General features: G+C 36.7%; 1 protein-coding gene across 3 annotated transcripts; it reads right to left on the bottom strand.

Annotated features, from left to right (window-relative positions):
* Nucleotides 1-1,207: 1,207 nt before the first annotated feature.
* Nucleotides 1,208-13,874, bottom strand: LOC135155148 (uncharacterized). Of its 3 annotated transcripts, none has more exons than XM_064103917.1 (8): nt 13,768-13,874; nt 9,128-9,270; nt 8,434-8,518; nt 7,874-8,057; nt 5,976-6,169; nt 5,501-5,624; nt 4,836-4,972; nt 1,208-3,965 (listed from the first exon to the last, which is right to left on the bottom strand). In XM_064103917.1, the coding sequence occupies exons 2-8, from the start codon at nt 9,172-9,174 to the stop codon at nt 3,651-3,653; spliced, it is 1,086 nt and encodes a 361-aa protein (XP_063959987.1). In that variant the 5' UTR covers nt 9,175-9,270; nt 13,768-13,874; the 3' UTR covers nt 1,208-3,650. The 3 variants fall into 3 exon arrangements, with proteins under 3 accessions (XP_063959987.1, XP_063959988.1, XP_063959989.1); XM_064103918.1 differs by having other exon boundaries at nt 4,836-4,966; XM_064103919.1 differs by having other exon boundaries at nt 9,172-9,270.
* Between the last annotated feature and the right edge of the window lie 10,625 nt (nt 13,875-24,499).

Below are 24,499 nucleotides of genomic sequence, written 5' to 3'. Positions count from 1 at the left end.
CCCCTTCCAAATCCACCAAGCTTTACATACAGAGAAGCACACATGAAATTGAATAAAATTTGAAAATGTGTATAAAAAGGTACATGTCAGTGGCGGATCCACTTTTGAAGGTGAACGTGACTATTTTTAAAGCCTTTAATATGCGGCATATATGTCAATATGCCAAGGGAGAAGGCCCTAATTATCATTAATAATCAATAAATTCGTAAATTCCATGATAAAAATAATGATAATAATGATAATAGGCATTTATATCGCGACATCTATCTAGAAAATAATCTATCCAGAGGAGCATTGTTGTTGTTATTATTGACATTACCACCCCGGCTTTAGCTCGAGCTGTCTTTCAGCGCTTAGCATGCTTAGTGCATTAAAAGAAATAATCTGCCGAGTACCCTTTCACCTCACCTCGGTTGAGTGCAGCACAATGTGGGTAAATTTCTTGCTGAAGGAAAACACTCCATGGCTGGGATCCGAACCCACGTCCCTCTGATTGAAAGACGAGAGTCATAACCACTAGACCATTGCGCCCCCACATGATACCTATATAGACAAAATCTCTATCATCGTATTGTCGGGAATTTATCACCAAAAAAAGAATTCTATGCTCTATATATGTATGATTATACCCGCACAAGACACTTTTCTTCAAGTCTTACTTAACACACATTTTCTGTGGGGCAATTAATGGTGTGTTCCGAAACAGTTTAAACACCGCCATCACCCGTTGGTCAACTGAAAACCTGTGATAACTGCGTATGCTGGCTTGCATTACATGCTCCCTTACACCGAGGGTCAAAGCAAGAAATGTTAAGTATTTCGGTTCTAGAAGAAGGAGTACACACTTAAAAATAGGTAGTAAAAAATGACCCTATAACAGTCATTTTTGACCCCATTCTCAGGGTCAACTATACACCGAACCCATTGGGGTCATTTATGACCCACTAGATGTAGTCAAATGATTTTGACTACAATGGTAGTCAACAAATGACCCAAATGAAGTAAAAAATTACTACAAAAAGGTCAAAATTTGACTACATTTAAATGAAAAGGGGTCAAATGCAATAGACAGTAGGGTCATTTCATTCCTCCATCCTTTCACTTCAATGTAGTCAATTTCAACTTCAATGTAGTCAGATTTTGACTTCAGTGTTTAGTTGTATCCGACTACTTGTAAGCTTAACACATTAATTAGACACAAAAACTATAAGATTATTGTGCATAAACAAATAATTTATTTATAAAGAATATATTAGATGCTTCCAAAACACTAAATAGCAATACAAGAGTGGTAACATTTAAAATTTGATCCTAAAAAGTACACTGTCAAATTGAAAAGCACTGAAGCATTTTCTAACATTATTAAGACATTACAGATTTTATAATTTGCTTTTCAAATAATTGACCTTGATTGATCAATGATGTGGTAGTAGGCCAAATATCTGATCTGTATGCTTTTTTCTTGAATAAATTCATCTGGTTTGACTGCATTGACATCATAAATAGAGAAGATTCATCTTGACAAAACCAATTATCAATTACTGACCTGACAGTTATGATCCAATTCTCGCCGGAACGCCCTCTAGAGAAGATGGCTTTCGACCAGGATGGCCGAAACTGTCAGGTCAGTAATTGATATTGGTTTTGTCAAGATGAATCTTCTCTATTGAAGATCTGTATGCCATCTACAAAGTGTCTGCATCAGATTCACATGGAATGATGGCATTTACACACGCATATGATACACCACATCTGACACCTAGATGTTATTACATGAATTGTCCCAAGAAAAGCTGCATATCATCTGCATTCCTGTTTACCCAATTTTTTTACACTGATGTACATTAATACTGAATAAGTTACAGGATAACATGGAAGTCAATTTGCTTAATTAATTTAAAACAAATTCAATTTCAGTTCATATCGAAAAAGTACGAATTAAAACATGAATTTCTTCACTTGTGTTCGCCACCAATCAAGCTGTATTGTTGATCGATCCATAAACACTATGTATCGGGCTCATTTCAATGGGTTTTACACATGTACCATTTTAAAGTCATATTAATGTATTTACATTGGGTTTTGAACAGGAAGGACCTTTTGGAAAATTCCCTCTATAAAATTCTATTTGTAACTATTTCAAAGAAATACTTCTACACATTCTATGTAACTCTATTGCAACTCGGGAGCAGTAGCTGCAAGTCCAACATCTGAAAAATGCTTTGTCAGCAAACAGCAATGTACCAAGGGTCACACCAATTCTTAAACTGAAACTTGCTATAATTTACAATTCTATCAGTTACATCATTTTTTTAATCAGTTAATAGTTGTCATTCTATCAGTTAAATTCAAAGTTGAAATTAATCAAATTCTAATAATGTATCAGTTAAATTCAAACTTGCTATTTGCAGTAATATCAGTTAAATTTAAACTTGCCGTGTATTATAATTCCATCAGTAAAAGTAAAACTTGCTATTTCTAACACTTCAATTGTAAAAAGGCAATACAACTCAATTACCACACATTACATCACTTATTCATAGATTCTAGTCATTTCACTGGCGCAATCACACCTTGTGATCACATGGTATTTTACCCCTTGTTTGGGGTGTTTTTTGTCAATTAAAATCCTTGTTTGTGGTAAATTTGACCACTTTTGGTGAATCCTAGCTTGGGGTCATTTTTGAAAGTATACACATGAGTGGCCACCCTCTCCTCTCACAATCACACCAAGGTTAGTACAATGATCCCAAGCTAAACATTGATAAGTATGCAGTTCAGCATATTATTTTCATTTTCATTAAATTCTAGTTTGAAGGGCCTATGTAGTTCAGTACATCCAGTGGTATAAATAACATCAACTCGCGGAACTCAAAATACGAATCACAATTTGGATATGCGCCTTGGTTATGGCATAGTATAATGAATGGCATAGTATAATGAATGAGGGCTAAGGTCTTTGAATTCTGCTACCAGAATATTGATGTCAAGAAAACAATATCACACAGTGGTAATTATGTCAAAACTTGCTTAATGTGTCTGCTATATATTAACTTATGTACCATAAATTTAATCTGTGCAAACATTTTGGCTTAAACCTAGTCTATAAATTTAACTGATCGAAAAACCATAATTTGCCACAAAAATGACAAGTTTGAGCTTTTTGTCACAAACCCATCTTCTAAAGCCACTAGCATTAATTTGCAGAGATACAATTTAAAACGCAGAGGTATTTAGCAGACAAAATGAAAATGTTGGCATACTTGCCACTTTGCAATTTTGTTTGTTTTGTTGCTTGCAAAATTTAAAATCAAAATGTGGTATTGGAATTTGGATACCCTTTGTACCCCCCTGTATACGAATTACTAAAATAGATTTGAAAAGGATAGGCAGTGAAATTGATACGCATTTATCTGATGTCACAAAGGAACCCTAAAGGCACATGCGTACACACGCAAGCAATTGAAGATGCTGCTTAAGTACGCACGTGGAGCTGCTGCCTTGAGGAATTGACGTACCTCGATACCTGAACTTGTAAAATCCATTTTAGTATTGAATTTCATACATGGCATACAGACATATCCACATTAGGAGACATATCAGAATTTTGAGTTCTGCTGAACTGACATTGACCATTAAATGGTTGAAAATTAAGTATGAAGGACATATGTCCTTAATGACCTCACACAGGAGGAGGTGTTCCTGTCTTTGGCATTTACCTGGTACAGAACTTTTTGAATAAACTCCCATGTAGTATAGCACGCAGATGGATACTCCAGGTCAAGTACATAAAACAACTTGAAACACACATCAACAGCCTTCAGAAGGCTGTCTTGCTTAAGGGCACGGCCCTCAACCACAGCAAAATATTGTGCTGGCGCTTTCTGTGGGCCAAGGGCCAGGACAAATGGTTGCCGCCTCTTTGACATGAGTCCATCCAAGTATTGAGGGAGGTTTGTCCCTATCTGTAAAAAGAGAAAATAAATCTACTGATTAATTTACATTTAAAAAATAAATCTAGATATTTTCTGTCTGCGTACTTAATTCTTACTGGTAAGTGGGTTGTAGATAGATATAGCTTTAGCATGGTCCTGATGTACATTGTGTGCACACACTTTGCTGGTCGAGGAACAATATTTGACTATACTGCCTGGCGTTTGACATCATGGGTCAGTCTGTCAAATCTATATAGTGAGGGTAACTACTGTAACTTGACCATGATCATGATAGAAGTTGTCATATAAACTTAACCTTTCTTTATATCACAGTTCTAAAGATCTATCACAGATCTAAGTGTATCGAGTGAGAGTCGAGTTCTATTAGGGACCTGTCAGCTGAACTTCAATTAGCAAACATGGAAAGTTTGGGCTGCATGTGGGATGTGCTACAAATGTTGTAGTGCGACAAGCATGCAAATTCTGCAGTTAATCGAACCATAATCAAAATGATACAGAGATGCCAGTGACTTTAGTCACATTTTCCTGAAACGCTAATAAAATTTCTTGAAAATATGAATTTTTAATCTTGTTTTGTACTGGAGATGCTGAAAAAAATTTCCTGAAGTCTGGCATCTCCGATGATAACAATTAAGTAAAACAGATCTATGCAATACAAACTGTGTGAGCATCACATCAGCCAAACTGTTGTTGTCTTGATGAACGTGTCCCATTCTTTACATATCACTTTCAACCAAATGGAGTACTTGAGGCATTTCTTTCATTTTATGTGCAAGAAGATATACAAAAACATCCTCCAATTGGATATATCCCATCTGCATCCCACCTCTATACCCAAACATTTCATTTAGTAGGCACTAAAATTTACTCCATACTTACCGGCTGAAAATCAATGAAGGACTCCATTGCTTCTTTCACCGTAGCCCTGGATTTCTTTGCGTTTGACAGTTTTCCTGTAGGCAGTATCAAGGGCAGTGCTGTCAGACCTGCATCCTGTGCACTTTGATCATCTATATCTGAAAGGAAAACAAACTTCAATTAAAATAGAGCAATTCCATGGTAAATATTTTAACACTGAATCGCATCTTTTTTACAACAGTATACAAAATTATTGAAAAGCAAAATATTACAGAAAATACCCTGGGTGGGGGTGGTGGTGGTGGGGGCACTCAATATTGAAGTTCGCACCATGTGCGATCAAAAAGACCCCCTTTTTTGGACTGCTGTCACCCAAAGACCCCCGTTTTTTCCATTTGATGACCCAATTTTTTTCTGTCACCCAAAGACCCATGAATTTTGCACTCTCTGACCCAAAAATTGCCCAAATTTTTGATTTTCAGAAAAATGTCATTTAATCACACTAAAAAAGAGCCCATTTTTTAGCTTGGTGTGTCACCGAAAAACCCAGATTTTAGACTGTCACTGAAAGACCCCCTATTTTTCATTTGAACGCATCACCGAAAGACCCCTATGTTCGAGATGTGTGATCTTACTCGTACGTCACTTTCATATTGAGTGCCCCTCCCCCCGGGGAAAATATGTACCGGCTTGCACTTGTGGACTTTGCTTTTCTCCATACTGCAGTAGTTTTTTTGCCAGTTCTTGAGTCCATTTCATGATTAATCTGTCAGACACATCCCCATGAACTGCTCTGAAATCACCATCTATCTGTGATGCAAATTAAAATGCATAAAGAAGGATTGTAAAACCTTGATTCAGTATGGTAATTTTGGGGTGGGCACATGTGTAATGTCTAATTGCAAAATGAATATCCAGCAACCAAGGAGCTAGGCCTTGATTATGTTAATGACACCTGGCAAAAGATACATGTAGGGAAGTATATTATTATCAGTAGTACCAAATAAAAACAGGCAGAATTTGGTAGACTTTTGTTACTGGTCCTGGCAGGCAAAAAAGATCAATGAGGAATTTTATTTGGGTTTTTGAGAAGCACACCTCAAGAATTAATGCTTTACTGTACTTTTGACATAAACCAAGAAAACAAAAGTTACCCCATACCATGTTAGGGACATCAAAGAGTCGAGGCCATTGCAACTCGATGTCATGCACGGTAGATTTCTTCTCTGAGTGAATTTCTTCTTGTCTTTTCAGTGCAGTCTTCTTCATGAATTCCACCACTTTAGGGATAGGGCTATTATTATGTTGAAGCCATTGCTTCATTTCTTCCAAGTTCTCCGGCTCCATATCTTTTTCTGAAAAAAGACAAGGTGATAAAAAACAAAATCAATAGTAGGCTACCTACAGCAAACCCTAAACTACCTTTTACAAAAAGTTAAAGTCCTTCTCAAGCCTTTCGGCCCATAGAGCGGCGCCTATCTCCATTTCAATAAACCTAGGCCACATGTCTACTGGAAAGTAGAGAAACTACAGCAGGGGGTTAGTCCACTGGTAGCCATGTGTTTAACTTCCCTACTCCATTCTTCTAATGTCGAGTGCCTGACAAGAAAGCAGTAGGTACCATTTTTAAAGCCTTTGGTATGGCCCGGCTGGGGTTCAAACCCACAACCCCCCGATCATGAGGCGGACGCTCTAACCACTAGGCCACCATGCCGGTGACACCTGTTTAAGGCTCTAAAATTTGACGGCAATCAATCCTAAGATCTAGTGCACTGATGTAAGTCCCGGGGGGGGGGGGGGGTCTGTCCTCATTGAAAGGGGGGGTATCATGCTTGACCAAGAATTCACGTAAAAAGGGTGTTTTTTACAATCATGCACGTTACGTGCGTAACTTAAATGGGGTCTCAAAATCACCAACAATCAAGGAAAAGGGTCACTTTTTTTAAACCGATGAGTTACGCATTCAGTGTCTTAAAAAAAAAATCACCTTACCTGTGTACTTAGGGCTAATTGCATGTTCATTTAACACTACAGTTTATCACAATGATGGAATATTCCCGAATCCCAGCCAAAAACACTTTGCACATGCCCGCAAACACTTGAATTAGCCCGACCTCATGCACGGAAAGCAAAACATATATCACTATTTGCTTGGTTTGAAAATAGTTATTACTTGCTTTGGGGATTACTTACTTAGGGTAGCAAATTACCGATAATCATACTTATTTAGGGTGTATATTTTTGCATTTGTAAATACTTGTTTAGGATGCTTTTGGCAAGTCCTTGGTCATGCATGATACCCCCCTTTCAATGAGGACAGACCCCCCCTGGGATGTAAGTTCCTGACCAGATGCACTGCAGGAATCAGACTAAGCTTCCTGTAAAAATTTATCTAAACTAGTTATAGGTTTCTTGTAAGAGGTTGGAACATGCCTTTGATGCAAGTTGATTAACTGTTACAAGCAACAACAAAAAAAAAAAAAACATGCAGATGATTTTAAAGTGCGCTCTACAAATTTAAAGCGTAAACTCACAGCCTCAACACACTTTGAGAGAAATGGCATTGATCACTTTCACCCAAAAGACACTCCATTTAGCATCATCCAGGGATGCAGCTGCTATTGGGCACAGAACCCTATTCAGCCTACATCTAGAAGAACAATATTGCAACTGTGACCAGCTCTCGGAGTCCCCGAATATTATACCGGTAGCTGAGACAATAAGCAATTAGTTCCGTGGCCAAGGGAATTTCAATCAAACATACAAATCATGGCTGCGCTGGGACTTGAACACACAACCTTAAGATCTGGAGTACAATGCCCTACCGATTGAGCTAACTTGATCACAAGCAATCTGCTGAGCATCATGAGGTGAAAATTGGTAGACCAAAGACTGGTCCCTGTGGAATGTGGAACATTATAAATCATCTGATAATTCTGAAGATTGTAATCAAGTAAGCCTACCAAACCCAACTTGAACTTGAAGATGAGCCAGTAATAATTAAACATTCAATGTTCACAAAGCATGCAACAAAACTTAAACTAGGCACATTAACATACCTTTAGATTTTAGTTCTTCAATTTTTTCCTTGGTTGATGGTTCTTTCTGGTTCTCCTCACTTGAACTTGAAGGTTCCAAAGATGTCCACCCTTGCTTTGGCATTCTCTTTCTCACATTTTTCAACCTTTCTTCGATGAAGCCCTTTGCATGTTCACCCTCTACTGCTGATGTATACCATGCTTCCTATGTGCGGAATTTATACAAAGAAATACATGTAACAGCAATGAGTGAATATACAGCACCTACTTTACAGTACAACCTAAAAAAGTGTAACATTTAAGTGTAAAAGTTTTGTTCAATTCAGTATTTAAACACTTATGATGGTGCAAAATAGTTGACAACGCATATTGTTGTTATCGAACAACAGAAAGAATATGGCACGAGAGAAACCGAAATGCCACCAATAAGCGTTAGATGAGTCCGGTATTTTCTCTTCTGTTCAAAGTTATTGTTCATGGGGAAAGCCATATGGTACAATGGGACAAAAACAACTTGTTGATAACAACACAATTTTCTGCTTCAAATGATGTTCTTTTAACGTGATTAAACTTATACTTACATAACCAGGTCCTTCAACATCTTTCAGTGCTGGAAATTGTTGAATCATGGATATTGCCATGCCCACCTTCTGTTCAGCAGATGGTCTATTATTATAAAGATCCAAGAAGAAAGGAAAAAAATAATGATCTACTACAGATACCTATAAGATAATATAAGAACAAATTTGTCTTTTATTAATAAATAGATTTTGCACTCATTCATCTTCCAGATGCTCCCTGCTGCCTTTAAACTATGCTGCATACTTTTTAGCAGCACAGCAAGGGCAATCATCTTCCAGTGATGTCACTGCACCATGACCCTCATGCATCTGAACAAGTTTGGAGATGAATATTGATTGTAACTGTCTTTTCATTTTCTATTGAAAAGTTATCTTCAGAAACCTGAAACAGTCAAAGTTTTGTAACAAAGCAAATATTTCAGTTAATTTTTATAATGAAACTTCCCCCCCCCCAATTTTAAGAGTTGTTGAATCATATCAGGGATATGAAAATCATCAATTTATCTTTTCTCCTTCTATCTGAAGGTTGAGAACTTATATCCATCCCTCATATATCCCCAGACAGGGCATGCATAAGCTGGCAGCAAACCTGCATTTCACCACTTTTGTGAAAAATAGCTTTTGACTGGTCTAAGCTCCAACCCTGGTCTATTGATTTTGTTAGTTGTTTGGAAATTTTTGAGTATTTTCTTACTTGTTTCCATATTTCTCCATGAGGTGGGATACAACTATTCTCACCATTCTTTGTCTGTTAGAGGCACTCTGTGGTCCACCTTCTTCAAGTTCACCGAGAATGGACTGGCCACCAGCAGCCTTTTCCAGAATAGCACTTATGTCCTAGAATTTGGTAAAGAAAAAAACAAATATTTGAACAGTTATTTTTATTATACCAGTATTTTTTTTCAGTTAGGCCAGAAAAAAGTTATTTGTTACTCGTTAAAGTACATGGGAATTAGAATTTACTTCTTGTCAGAACTGTTTAAATTTATACCATGTGAGGCATTTTCTTGAGATTTGACAAAAATACTTTTTGTTATCAAAAGTTTTTGTTAACGAGTTGATATGTACATGTAATTATGTATAGTGCAATGAATAACGAAATACAAAATGTTTACATCAATCTGATTTTGTAGGCCTATTATTCAGCATGACTCCTATTTTGCTCAAAATATTGGGTTTTTATTATTGATTAGTATTTTTTTTTATTGAAAGGCAGTCCTCTCAAAAATTTAAATGAACGTCCAATTTTGCAATTCTAAACATCTAATTCTAAAAATTTCAGGGTCCCAAATCCAATATTTGTCTATTTGTCAAAACTCTATTCATTTTCAAAATGCAATTTTTTGCGTTAATTTTCAACTGTCCAAAAATCTGACCGAACGTCCAATTTTGCGATGTAAGCTGTGCTTACGATTTAAAACGACGCTTGCGCGTCTTTTCTAACATTGGCGTACAAAATTGTACATGCCGGCTTAACATCAAACAAAAAATTTCAGGGTCCAAAATCCAATATTTGTCTTCATATCAGACACAAAACTCTATTCATTTTCAAAATGCAATTTTTTGCGTTAATTTTCAACTGTCCAAAAATTCAACTGAACATCCAATTTTGCGATGTAAGCTGTGCTTACGATTTAACTCATTCGCGACAGAGGGCCTGTCAGAGAGGATTTCAATGACCACTCTTCCCATTGGCAACTTGAGAGTCTAATCTATACTTAGTGTGGAACACAGCACTTACTTATGGGGATATATGATTTCAGAGTAATAAGACATTGGCCCTATGCAACCTGTAGGAGCTTTACATGGGATGAATGATAGACATAAATCTTAAGAAATAACATCTTTATGAAAAAATAAATTCCTGCAGTTATAAGTAGGAGTGGGCTATACATGGGTCAAAAATACTTTTTTTGTAATTTCAATATGACAACAGTTTTTTTTAATTCCTTGTAATGTATCTCAACATGAAATGACAATATTTTTTGTCTCGGGTCCGAGAAAAAAGTGTGCCGGGCCAAAATCCAAAATGGCCGCCAAAACTCCCCATAATCACAGTTTTGGCCACAACTTTTTCATTTGGTGGTCAATTTCTCTGGTTTTGGTGTCTATTCATATGTTTTGGGGGACAGGCAATTTGTTCTTCCTATAATTAGTACTTTTAAACCATTATTTGTAGAGTTAAAAGGTAATTATACCTAAATTTTCCCATTTTTGTAGCCTTTTTTCAGCCAAAAAGTAGGTTTTATCATCCTGGGGTTCTGGGATATTAGATGGTACGAGGTCAACAATAGCAAGCAGCTTCATATAGCTATATTGCTTTTATTCCTCCACTTTGGGTTTTACGGATATTTGTGAAATATATCTTATTAAATTAGAAAATGTCAATTATCCATTGGGGCTATACAGTATACATATGTACAATATACTGTACATACATACTGCACTGCATAAATGCATTGGCCACCATGACAGATAACAAGGCTTGTATAAACTATAGTGTCATAGAAATGAGCTCTCAGGTTTAGAATTAGATGCCTCAGAAATTGAAGATATGTTTTGTCTCAGAAATTGAGGACATGTTTTGTCCAATATGCTAATTCAGGGGGCGGAGAGAGGTAATTTACACTGTAGCTATTCTGGGGCCCGTTGCATAAAAATTTACCATTATGTTAACTTAACTTAATGGTAACTTGCATGCAATCCTTTATTCTGATTGGCTGTTGATCAGCATTACCATGATACTAGTAGTTACCTGACCCCATAAACATAGGCCAGTTAGACACCAGAACCAGGTTAAAAAAAGCCTCCAAATGAAGAAGATATGGCTAAAAATGTGATGTACGTATATATACATGTATGTGATATTTACATGTAAGTGACGGTAATTTACGTTGCTGGTTTCACCATGTACATCAGCTGACAAGGAGTCAAATTCACAATCTAATTCTAAACCTTTAAAGCTCATTCTATGACACTAGTTTATATACAGGCCGTGTCATATGTCATGGTGGTCAATGCATGGATATATGCAGTGTAGTATGTACAGTGCATTGTACACCGTATAGCCCCTATGGATAAATGACATTTTCTTTTATTTGATATATTTCACAAATATCCGTAAAACCCAAAGTGGAGGAATAAAAGCAATATAGCTACATGAAGCTGCTTGCTATTGTTGACCTCGTACCATCTAATATCCCAGAAACCCAGGATGATAAAACCCACTTTTTGGCTGAAAAAAGGCTACAAAAATTGGAAAATTTAGGTATAATTACCTTTTAACTCTACAAATAATGGTTTAAAAGTACTAATTATAGGAAAAACAAATTGCCTGCCCCCAAAAACATATGAATAGACACCAAAACCAGAGAAAATGACGACCAAATAAACAAGTTGTGGCCAAAACTGTGATTTTGGGGGGCTTTGGCGGCCATTTTGGATTTTGGCCCGGCACACTTTTTTCTCGGACCCGAGACAAAAAATATTGTCATTTCATGTTGAGATAAGGTAAAAGGAACACAAAAAAACTGTTACCACAGTAAAACCAAAAATCACCCATTTATAGCCCACTCCTATTATAAGAATACATTTTACTTGTGAGAAAAACAATTGTTAGTACTTCCAAGTCATTTATGATGCACCACATACCTAACTGAAAATGGAATAGTCTAGACATACAGGGTTCAATAAAGTTCAATAAACTTATCATACCATATAGGTTCATCAATTTCGGAATAGGGGTATCAACATAATGGGGAAATATGTCAAACAGAAGATACAGTGGCTAAATATCATTTTCATTGCATTATAATAGATTCTAAAGGCATGATTATTCAGTTTGTTTTCTTCCTAAAACTGATATTGCTAAAATTTAGGCAACTCTTTGATTATCTTTGTAAGTAACTTACTCTACCCTGCTTGAGAATAGACTGGCCTGTCTACCTATTTGCATATGATATGCGCGCAGTGCTTACACACTGGGTTGTGTGTATGCGTAAAGCACACAAGCACATAGACATTGCATGGGACATTGTACTGTGTGTTGTAGGCACAGAGATACGATCTTACGTATACTAGAGAGGGAACTCTTTCCGCGCTTTTTTATTTCCCATAGGTTTTGTACATAGCCAACATGGCTGCCGGCGGACAATTTGAAGGATGATTTTGGAGGGTCAATGTTTTATTCATGAGAATGACGTCAAAATACGCATAATGCACTTGTATGATTGGATTAAACGCTAATGTTTTATTCATGTACTCATGCATTAAACATTTTTTCCGTCCCACAATTCCCTACGATATCTGTGCGAAGTGTCGTTCTTTTGGACTCTGCGAATTTGAAGTTTCTAAAACGAAATAGCTAGACTAATTATCTGTTTATAGAATTGATGTTCGAAATCATGGTTTCTGAGTGAACTTCATTGGAGCGGAAAATCTTGCAGGGAACATCAATACTATTCTAATGACATTCCATAGGAATAAAAGTAAGTTACGCTCATTTTCATGTTTTGATCTCACTTGCAAATTGTAATGTGTTTGCCGGGGTTCGGGGCTCATCCTGTATTACGCACTATTGTAAACCTAAATTTCAATATTTCTTTTGCCTGACTTCCAAATAAGTGTGATCATTGAGTTTCTCAAAAAATACTATATCTAGGGGTCTATATAGTTTGTCGTAGATCTAGACATTCATCGGAATGCTTCATGTAGGTCCAAAGTAAACCTTTATTTCAGTTTTATTGTGATTAGACAATTATCAGGGGTAGATGTGGACTTGTTTCCGACCTCCTGTTTTTTAGTAACGACAAACTGTCGATTTTAGGCCTATTCAAATTTAGGTCAATGTAGGGATATGGTCAGAGCGGGATCCGGCCTTTGATATCGCCGGTGCTAGCCGGCTAGCGAGATTGTCGATGTAGTCATGGGGTATGAAAATAGCGGGGACGGACTAGGCCCAAACTTCAAGCTTGAAAGTTGAAGTTTAGGCCTAGTCCGTCCCCTCTATTTAATCTTCATATGAATAAGTATAATTCTCAGCAGTTTCTTTTATTCAGGAACGCTTTACTTCAGAATAATCAGTGTTGAAATACGATTGACTTAGCATTAATGTCTGTTATGTTAAGTGTTACTTGTCTAAGTCTTAGATTCTGGGCTCCCGCCCGCTGCGCGGGCGGGAGCTCTCTGGGTTACATGATGCCATGCACTGCAATGGCAATGCCAATGTCAACGTGTTATTTTGTGAAATTACTTAAGCTTAACGAAATACTACAATCATGTAAGTTTACATAGTAAAGACACAAATATGTTTGACACTCAAGACAAATTTCTTACCTTCAAACACAGCAACTAAACCACCTAATCCCCACTTATTTAGGAGCCTCTCCATCATCAACACCAACTAAGCGGTCGCATGCAGACTGCAGTAAAATATTCGCAACTTGAGAGATCGAGATATCGAGAGACGCGGCGGGAAATTCGAAATCATACTCACCATACATTGAGTGATTCGACCTGAAGTAAAATAGTTCTTTGATAAAAATAATATATATCACAACGCAAATGAAGTGAAATACATGGAAAGTTTTAAAATGTTGTTTCTTTCACACTGATTAAATTTGTTTGCTATTACAACATTACAAGTATTAGCAAAATAACTATTGATTATTGAACACTGCACACAGTAATATATCCCTCCGCCGTTCAACTTGCATTGCAGTCATTTTGATGATGACTCTTTAGGCAAGTTATTTTTCCACTTCATACACCTAGTCATTTTTAACTTCCGGCGCAGTCAAAAAGCCAAAAGGCAAAGTAAACAGTGAAAGGTTGACCCCATATGCAGTCAAATTTGACTACATCCAGGGTTATTTTGAAATGACCACCCAAACTAGTCAAATTTTGACTACCTATTTTTAAGTGTGTAGGTTCCCCTAAAGAGATTGATACCATGCATTCATTACCTAATCTGACTAAACGTGTTAAAAGAAACGAAACAATTCATGAGACGCCCCCCCCCCCCTCATTAAATGTAAATTCTCATTATTTTCATTGTTTAGCGTTAAATGTTCTTGTTACCATGTTTACTTTTGTTCGAAGTGATAAAATATAGTTATATTAGCCCAAAAAGGTAAATAAAAGACATTTTTGGATCAATCAAATAATATAAGCATTTATTGTGCTTATTATCGCCTCTCACCCTCATTTAGCTCACATGGGGTTTGAGGCGTGGTATGGATATACCCCCACCCACCCACCCAGCATAGCTCACAAGGGGGATGGGAATATGTACCATGACCCCCACCCCCCCCCCCGCGTATCTTTCAATGAAGCGAATAGTATTCCTGTGAGCAATCTGTGCTGTGTGAACATCTGCCTGAGATTAGTTTGTATATTATCTTAAGTTGTTGCTTATCTTTCCTTCCCAGTTCTCTAAACATTGCAAAATGGAATTCTGGCCCCTCCTTAAATCATTTCATACTCTCAGACCAAATAAATTTGATCTGATATTGGCAGTAGAAAACCCTATGTATTTTGGCATGATAACAATAAGCATTGAATCTGCGCTTGAAGTGTCATACTGTATAAGCATGATGCACAAGATGCCGACCACACCTGACTCACCACTGATTTCTAGCAGACGACGCTCAACCATAGCAACGACAGTGTCAAGCCTCCTTATATGGCACACATGAGTAATTCAGATCCCCCCCCCCCAGAAAAAAAAAGCATTACGATTAGGATTTATATCTTGGTCATTTTAATTGATCAGTTGGCCCTAATTTCATCGACCGATGTCTCGTTGGGGGGGGGGGGAGGGCAGAAGTGAAAAAAAAACTTTCCAAAAAAAATAGCGGGGCGCTCTGCTCCCCATGATATAAAACAGAAATCTGGAAAAAATGACAATTTCATAATGTTCACTCGCTGTAATTTACGGCAGTGATTTTTAAAACATATATTTGCTTTGCATATTAGGGCCTATACATTTTTTTAATTCAAAAATTATTGGAGGAGTTTGATAATAGTATTATTTCATCTATTTTATTTTTTTACAATACAATGATTGATTCAGGTTCCTATTGGCATGATTTGGTTTAAATAGCGTACCAATAGATTTCTCGCTCTCTAAACTCACTCGTCAGATGCTTATTCAAAACTAAGTATGGCAGTGGCCCTTTAACAAGTTTCCCTGGAGCCCTTGAGCTCTTCTCCTTGGTCCTGTTGGTAAGATATGGGCATTCATATCCAAAGGCAGAGGTTCGATTCCGGGCGGACAAAAATAAATGAATAAATGAAAACTAAAATTAAAAATGTGAGCATTGGGGAAGGACGCCATCTTTTGTCAATCGGCCAGGACAAGCATTCGAGATTTGGCCTGCATGCTCAGACTCATTATCTGACAGTTAAAACAATTATATCATGTCTAGAGTGAAGACTAGCCGTCAAACTATGTTCGTGTCAAAATAATGAGAGGTAGAGGCAGCCACACTACATTATAATGAATCTAGTCTAAATAGTCAGACTCAGTATTATGCACAATCTAATGCGATTTGCGAAAACCAAAGGTCTGCGCCTAAAGACTTTTCGTGCATGGTTACCAGTCGTTCGACACTGTTCTGTACTTTGTAACATTGAAGCAGTATAGCCGCTCTAGAAAAACAATGCATTATCGTTGATTTTGGGCAAATGAACTTTCTATCTACATGATCTAGGCTCGGCGCTTTGTTATGAATTATGATGAACTTTGCATGAAAAATAATTGCATGGATTGATGAAAAAGTCTCAAAACATATACCATGTTAATAAACATTCACTTCTTTACAGGTGTGGAAAGTGTAATTCATTGTTCAGAGGGGTACTCCAGGCTGATTAATAATAATTGCATTTATAGAAATAAGAGTAAATTCGTCTAGCAAATACTTAAAATTTCATTAAAGTCTGATAATCAAATAAAAAAGTTACGATCGAGTTCTAAATTTTAGCGATATTTTATGAAATTCAAGATATTTTCATTTCCCTCATTAACATTATAAACACATACATACAGTGGCGTACCTAGGATTTTCCACAGGGGGGGCAAAATCGGCCGCCAAAAAAAGTGACAAGCAAAAAAAAAAAAAAAAAGGTCTTCAATAAAAAATAAAGGTTATTGTTCCAGAAAAAAAATTGACAAGCAAAAAAAAAAAAAAAAAAAAAGGTCTTCAATCAAAAATAAAGGTTATTGTACCAGAAAAAAAAAATTGAAAAGCAAAAAAAAAAAAAAAAAAAAAAAAAAAAAAACGCTAGTGCATACATATCAAACATGCATCATTACAAAAATTACAAAACATTTGTAGCGTAGTTTTAACAAAATCTTGTATGGAAATGAGGGTATCCACTAAAAAATCATTGCTTGTAGAGCCGCAGCGTCGATCCCCTAAGAAAATACATCTCAAACAATGAACAATTGGGGACTCATTTGCATGTGTAGGTGTAAGAAAATACAATATGTTGAAATAATAGGAATAAAAATAAGATGATGAGTAATGGCGAAAAATAATAATTATAAGGTGACAGGAAATATGCACGTGGAGTGACGATGTCATGTCCCCACTTTCACTTTTCTTATGTTTTCACATGAAATCATAATTATTTATTTCTTTTATTACATCGTGTGTATTATGTGTCTCACTAATAGAATAAGTTGGGGCAATGAACATCGTATGCATTTTATCAATTATCAATTTAGTATTTGTAATTATTGGAGGAAAAGAATTGAATAAACATTATTCCATTTAACAAAATACAAAAGTACAAGGGGGCATATGACATTACCAATTTGGTGATTGAATATCCATGTAGACATGGTAGAACTGTTTCACCGAAATAATGCAAATATTCCAACGACATAATTTGTTATTTCTTGTCCGATTTTGATCAAATTTGCAATGTTTTGTTTGTCTGATTATTCTTTATCTGTTCAAATCATTTTAATTTCAGCCTGGAGTACCCATTTAAATGGGACAACATGATGGCACGTGGCGGTAGACATGCATAATAATTAGGGTTTCACATTATTTTGATTTAATTTTCAGAACAATTCCATAATTTTGGCTAGTTGAAACCATAACTTGTTACTGTTGTATAAAAATGAAATCTAGACATATTTACGAACGTAAACAAAAACAAAACGAAAAAAAATACTTCATACTACTTCCCCTCTGCCCCCTTCTTCCTCCTCGTCTTCTTCATCATCATCTTCTTTTTCTTCTCTTTCTCCTCTTCCTTCTTCTTTTTCTTCTCCTTCTCCTCCTACTTCTTCTTCTTCTTTTTATTCCTAAGTTCTTCTTCATCTTCTTCTTCTTCCTCCTCTTTTTCTTCTTCATCTTCTTCGTCTTTTTTCTTCTTCTTCTACTTCTTCATCTTATTTGTCTTCTCTTCCTTCTTGTTTTTCTTCCTCCTTTTCTTTTTCTACTTTTTCATCTAAGTTCTTATTCTTCTTCTCCTTTTTCTTTTTTTCTCTATTCTTCTTCGTTTTCTCCTTCTTCTCGTGGTGTCTCTTCTTCACTCTTCCTCTCGCTTCCAGTCGTAATTCCCCAATCTAACGCATTTTCACTCAGACGATGTACATTAAGCACACAAACGCTTCACTCAACTTCTCGTCAATGAACTTGATCTAACGCCACAGGTTGCCATCAGATTAACCCCTCCCCCATGAGATCGTTGAACCCACATGCGTCACATTAATCTCACACGGGGCGGGGTCACGACCTCTCACTGGGAGTCAGGGGTACGCGTGCGTAGATTAAACAACAGGGGCGTGGTCAGCTTTAATTGCTTAGGGCCAGTGGATTTTGCGAATAGGGGAGATCATTGCGTACAAATTTTGAAAATTCGCCAGATCGGGATAATCCCTGCTGGTAAGCTGTGGAGAGCAACCAGATTTATACAAGATTACATGATCAAAATCCGTTTCAAAACATCAATTTTATAACATTCATTTTTCGTCACACTTTTTGATTTGAATTTATTCCCTTATTTCACAAAACATATAACAAAATACATCTGATTATAATAGTGAATGCAGAAGATTATGACAATGACAATTAATCAAAGTGAAATATGAAATATTTACGATGTTTCCGTTTACAAACTTGCATTTTGCAACGTACAATTAGCAAAACAACACAGCGAAAACGAGGAGCATGCAATGTAAACCAAACTGCAATTTCTTTAGTTTCCCTCATAATGTTAGCATAGAGTTAGACAAAGGTCTATGTGAAAGTTGAATTTTCATGAATAAAGTCACTTTTCTCTGGATTATTTGCTTGACGTGCATAATCAATTTTTGATCATATCATTATCATCTAACCGACAATTTCAGGCAAACACATCTGTAATACCGGAAAGTAGGTGATAGCCTAGACCAGGGGCGGATCCGGGATTTTCCACCAAAAAAGGGGGACAGATTATCCCTAGGAAAAATTTTACATGCAAAAATAAAAAAGTTTTAACTAAAAAGTGAAGATAACTTTGTCCTACGTAAAATTTGACAAGCAAATAAGGTGGTTTTCTCTTTTGAAAAATAAGGTCATAATTACATTGAAAATAGTGGCTATCCCTCTTAAAATGGGGGCACGGACCGGATGTGCCCCCCCCCCCCCCCATGGATCCGCCACTGGAATAGGTCATGCACTCAAAAAAAAAATGAATGAAAATTTACCCAATATTTGGCAGAAAGGGAACGTGCATGTTTGCTGGATATTTTGTTTACCCCATATTAGGCAAAATGCACGTTTTAAGGGTGAATTTCAACGCAATATTGCGTAAAATTTACAAACTGTTTGATTTCTTTTTACCCAACTAACATGTATGTTCCCATTTTACCCAATATTGGAGATACCTTTTTTTTCTTAGAGTGTACGAAAATAGGTCCGAATGTAGACTAGTTCAGAATTTTTTTTTATGACTCCCTTTCCCTTGAGATAGGTCAAGATCAGATTTCTTCGCTTGATTGTTATCAATGGTAGGCCAGACGTGTTTACAAGTCGACGGCTTAGCCGCACGCGACCCATTAGAGAGACAGGCAGGAGTGGTGGTGGTAGATAGGCACGATATGAGAGGAGTAATCCCTACATGAGGTGGAACTAGGGTGAAGAAAAAATAGACTATTGTCGAGGCTTTGGCGGCTGATATTATACCCAACCCTACCTCGCTGCTGTCCCTCGATCGCTTCGCTCGGGATGATAAGCGAGAAACCATTCAAGGGAAGCTGCCAGGGCCTCCCTCGACAAGAGGTTAAAGATATAATGGATGGGTAAGCGGAGTTGGGATAGAGGTGAGGTAATAAAGAAACGCAAGATATTGACAGTGGTGGTAAGTCGAAGGGGCATGGAGGACACCCCCCCCCCGCCTCAGTTGAACCTTCACCCCCAGGTTAGGCCCCCCCCCCTCTCCCGAAATCTGAGAAAGAATTTTTTTAAATAGAGCTATAAGTACAAACATAATATATAGTAGGTATACGCTGTCACAAGCATTATGCAAGTTGTAAGTGCTCTAAAACACCATATTTCACTCTTAAAAAGTGAGCATGTTGTTTATTGTCCACCCTTGCGCCCCTTAACAAAATATTTAAAGTAATAATAATAACAAATCATTGTGGCGCCACATGAAAAAGACATGTAGGGGAAGAACGAAAAACGGGAAATGTAAAAAAAAAAAAAAAAAAGGCTGGTGGAGATTGCAAAGAGACAGAAAATGAGGAATAAGAAAAGGCAAATGGTAAATAATTTGCTGGGCGATACGAAAGGATACGGTTGTAGTACCGTGGGAGTCAAGAAAGCGTTGTTTTATATAATATGAACAGTTTAGTCAGGGAGGAGTGTGAGAGATAGTTGGCCGATAGCTAGTCAAGATGTATTTAAGGGAGAAAGACCAGTGGTGACAGAGAGAGAAAGAGGGGGAGGGGAGAGAGAGAGGGGGAGAGAGGGGGGGGAGAGAGATGAAGTTTGGGGTGGGAGATGAGGAGATGGGAAGGGGGCAGAGATTGAGAGTGAGCGAAGAGAGGGGAAATATTACACAGCACCTGAAGGAAAGAGGGGGGGGGGGGTCGTATTTGTAGCAACATAAACTCGATGGCTTTGACCACCCCTCTAAATCGTATACTCTAACTTTTCAGCCAAAAACATCCGTTCCACGCGAGGCGGGGTAGTATTTTCCCGGTGATCGTTTATCGTTATGTAGTAGATAGGTAGATAGTTAAAAATAGATTTAAAAGCAGCATGGTGGTATCAAGTGGCTTTACGGAAATCGCTCATCATCCAGACCCCAAATTGGTAATAACATCTGATGACGTCAAAGAGACAATGACATCCGGCAACGAGGTCACAGCTAGCCCAAACAACACGGACCGGGGAGAGACAGATAACATTGTTGTACCTTCCCTGACCTTGGTCGTTTCGATTTGGGGCTATTAATAGATTTCTGGATGAAACATGGGCCAAACAAGAACGTTGATGAATTTACGAAAAGGCGGGTTATTCACATTGTGTATTATTATTATTTTCTTTGTTTAGTTTCTACAGTGTATTTTGAGATGAGATCTGCCTTTCCACTTTCTCTCTGATAGGCCCCCCCCCCCCCCTCAAAAAAAATTGTTTGTTTGTCCTCCAGTGCTCATTTTTTTTCCTTTTTTTTTTTTACATCTTTTCATCATTGTTATTCTTTTAATTCTGGGTCGGCGGGTCGGATTTTTTTTTCTAACACAAAAAAATTAAGAGAGTTTTTATTTTTCAGAAAAAAAAATTAGGTTGCGGAACAATTTCCCTCTTCCATTGCTATTGTCTTGATTACTGATCTGTAATATTTTATATTAATGATATTATTATTACAACCATAGGGCCTACACTCACCCTACAACAACAAAAAACGGGGCTACATATATGGCTTTTATTAATCCATGAATCCCCCATGCTTAAAAACATTTTGAAAATAGGACTTGGATAATACGTTTATTTAGAAAAAAATGGTTTAAACGCTATTAATGATAGGGCGTTTGCGGTTAACGGGGGGGGGGGTCACCAAAAGTAAAAAAATTACATTTTACATATATTAAGTCCATGAAATCGCTATCTATTTCCTTGAAATTGTTTTGATGTAGTTGGAAACTATTAAGAAAATGAATCCTCTTTCTTGCCTCTGAAAGGTCGTTTTATGATGTAAAAAATAACCTTCACTAAAGGTTGCTGAAATTTCACATTTTGCATGATTATTTAAATACATGAATTTGCCATCTAATATACATATTTTATTGTAAATGATTTGATTTTGTTGAAAACTATTCAAAAAAAGGAGGGAATATGTTCACCTCTTTCTTGACTCTGAAAGAACCGTATTAATGACGTTAGACTATGTCAATAGTGTAGTCCCGCATGTGTATTTTCATGGTGGTGTTGCATTATCAAGCCTGTCAATATCATGAAAGTCTACACGTGGGACTACAAAGAGATGAATGTCGTTAGTTTCCAACTAAAAACAATTTCAATGAAATATGCAAAACAAATAGCAAATTTATGAATATAAAGATAAAATATGATATTTCAAGAACACTTTGGAATTTTTTTTTTGTTCATTTTGTCATTCATTCGACGTAAGTTGTGGCATTTTGACTTTTATTTTCTTTGCTTAAGGACGTTCCACAGTTATGTTTGTGCGCATCATGATCTGCGCATATTTCACACTCTGCGCGCTGACGTCACAATGGATGAACTGGTGATTTAACCAGCTAGCTGTAGGTAATGTGAGCTGAGTTTTCTCCTTATCTGCACTAACTTCAGATCTGATGTGTTATTTTATGAAGCTAATAAACTAGAATTATTCCATGGACCATTTATTTTTTATTCCTCTACAATTTCAAAATAGTTTCTCTGTAGTGCTGCAAAGTATGATGAATATGACCCCGAGTTTGAATAAATGGAAAAGTGGTTCGGAATTTTTCCTCACATAGATACAAAGCTTTTGGCGCGTTTTCGGGTGTTTTAAGAAGCAAATTTGCTCTAATAATAGTGCTGATAGTTTGAAAACAAGCACATGAACCCATATTTTTTTTATGTTTGCACCTCTTTGGTATACCTTCCTCTACAACTTTGCAAAGTTTGGTAAAAATGACATGGGTTTTGAATAAAGTGCAGCATTTCTTTTACTTCTCAAGTTTGTTATTGAAATTTGAAATGTTTGACGTTGAGTATCTTTCCCACAATTTCTGAGAACTAAGAGTGTTGTTAGACTTTAATGAGCAAACAATTGACAGCAATATAAATAAATTGTCCATCTTACGGAAACAATTGTTAATCATATTACAAAATTTAATGAAATCTTCATGGATTTTGACTGATATAATATAGCTTTAAACTCATTGTTGTGATCTCGTGAGGTCTAAATATGCCAAATACTTTTGGATGCACAATTTTTAAGAACATCCATTTGGGTTAACTTTGAAGCTCTGTAGCAAAAAATCAAGAACATGGACCCATGTTAATTTTTGTATATTTGAAATATTCAGGTGCTAAAGTATCTTTGTGCAAAGTATGATGAAAATGACATGGATTTTCAATGTTTGGGAGCAAGACTGCGGAACTACTCGCATTTTAGACGGTATATCAACAGACTTTTGCTTATTTTCAACGCATTTTGGGCTGTTTCAAGCCAACTCGCAACATTTTGGACACTGATAATTTGAAAACGAGCACATTGACCCCATAATTTAAATGTCTTAACTTCTTCAGAATATATTCTTCTACAAATCTAGAGAGTATGATGAAAATGACATGGATTTTGAATGTTTGGGAGCAGAACTACGAAACCATTCGTATTTAAGACATTTTGGACGGTATCATCAGACTTTTACTTGTTTTCGGCGCATTTTGGGCTGTTTCAAGCCGACTCGCAACATTTTGGACACTGATAGTTTAAAAACGAGCACATGGACCTCATATTTTTAATATTTAAACGTCTTCAGAATATATTCCTCTACAAATCTAGAGAGTATGATGAAAATGACATGGATTTTGAATGTTTGGGAGCAGAACTACGGAACCATTCGTATTTTAGACATTTTGGACGGTATTATCAGACTTTTACTTGTTTTCGGCGCATTTTGGGCTGTTTCAAGCCAACTCGCAACAGTTTAGACACTAATAGCTTAAAAACGAGCGCATGAACCCCATGTTTTTAATATTTTAACGTCATCAGAATATATTATTCTGTAAATCTAGAGAGTATGATGAAAATGACATGGATTTTGAATGTTTTGGAGCAAAACTACGGAACTATTCGCATTTTAGACGGTACTATTACTAGACTTTTGCACGTTTTCGGCGCATTTTGGGCTGTTTCAAGCCAACTCGCAACAGTTTAGACACTAATAGCTTAAAAACGAGCACATGAACCCCATGTTTTTAATATTTTAACGTCATCAGAATATATTATTCTGTAAATCTAGAGAGTATGATGAAAATGACATGGATTTTGAATGTTTTGGAGCAAAACTACGGAACTATTCGCATTTTAGACGGTACTATTACTAGACTTTTGCACGTTTTCGGCGCATTTTAGGTGGATTTCAATATTTTCAAGCCAACTCGCAACATTTTGGACACTGATAGTTTAAAAACGAGCACATGGACCCTATATTTTTTATATTTTAACGGCTTTAGAATATATTCCTCTACAGATTTAGAGAGTATGATGAAAATGACATGGATTTTGAATGTTTGGGAGCGAAATACGGGACCATTCGCATTTTAGACGGTATTATTAGACTTTTGCACGTTTTCGGCGAATTCGGCGCACTTTAGGCGATTTTCAAGCCAACTCGCAACAGTTTGGACCCTAATAATTAAAAAACGAGCACATGGACTCTATATTTTAAATATTTTAACGGCTTTAGAATATATTCCTCTACAAATTTAGAGATTATGATGAAAATGACATGGATTTTGAATGTTTGGGAGCGAACTACGGAACCATTCGCATTTTAGACGGTATTATTAGACTTCTGCACGTTTTCGGCGCATTTTAGGCGATTTTC

Source organism: Lytechinus pictus, chromosome 8, assembly GCF_037042905.1.
Source record: "Lytechinus pictus isolate F3 Inbred chromosome 8, Lp3.0, whole genome shotgun sequence".
NCBI lineage: Eukaryota > Metazoa > Echinodermata > Echinoidea > Temnopleuroida > Toxopneustidae > Lytechinus > Lytechinus pictus.
This window is presented reverse-complemented; position numbering and strand designations above follow the sequence as displayed.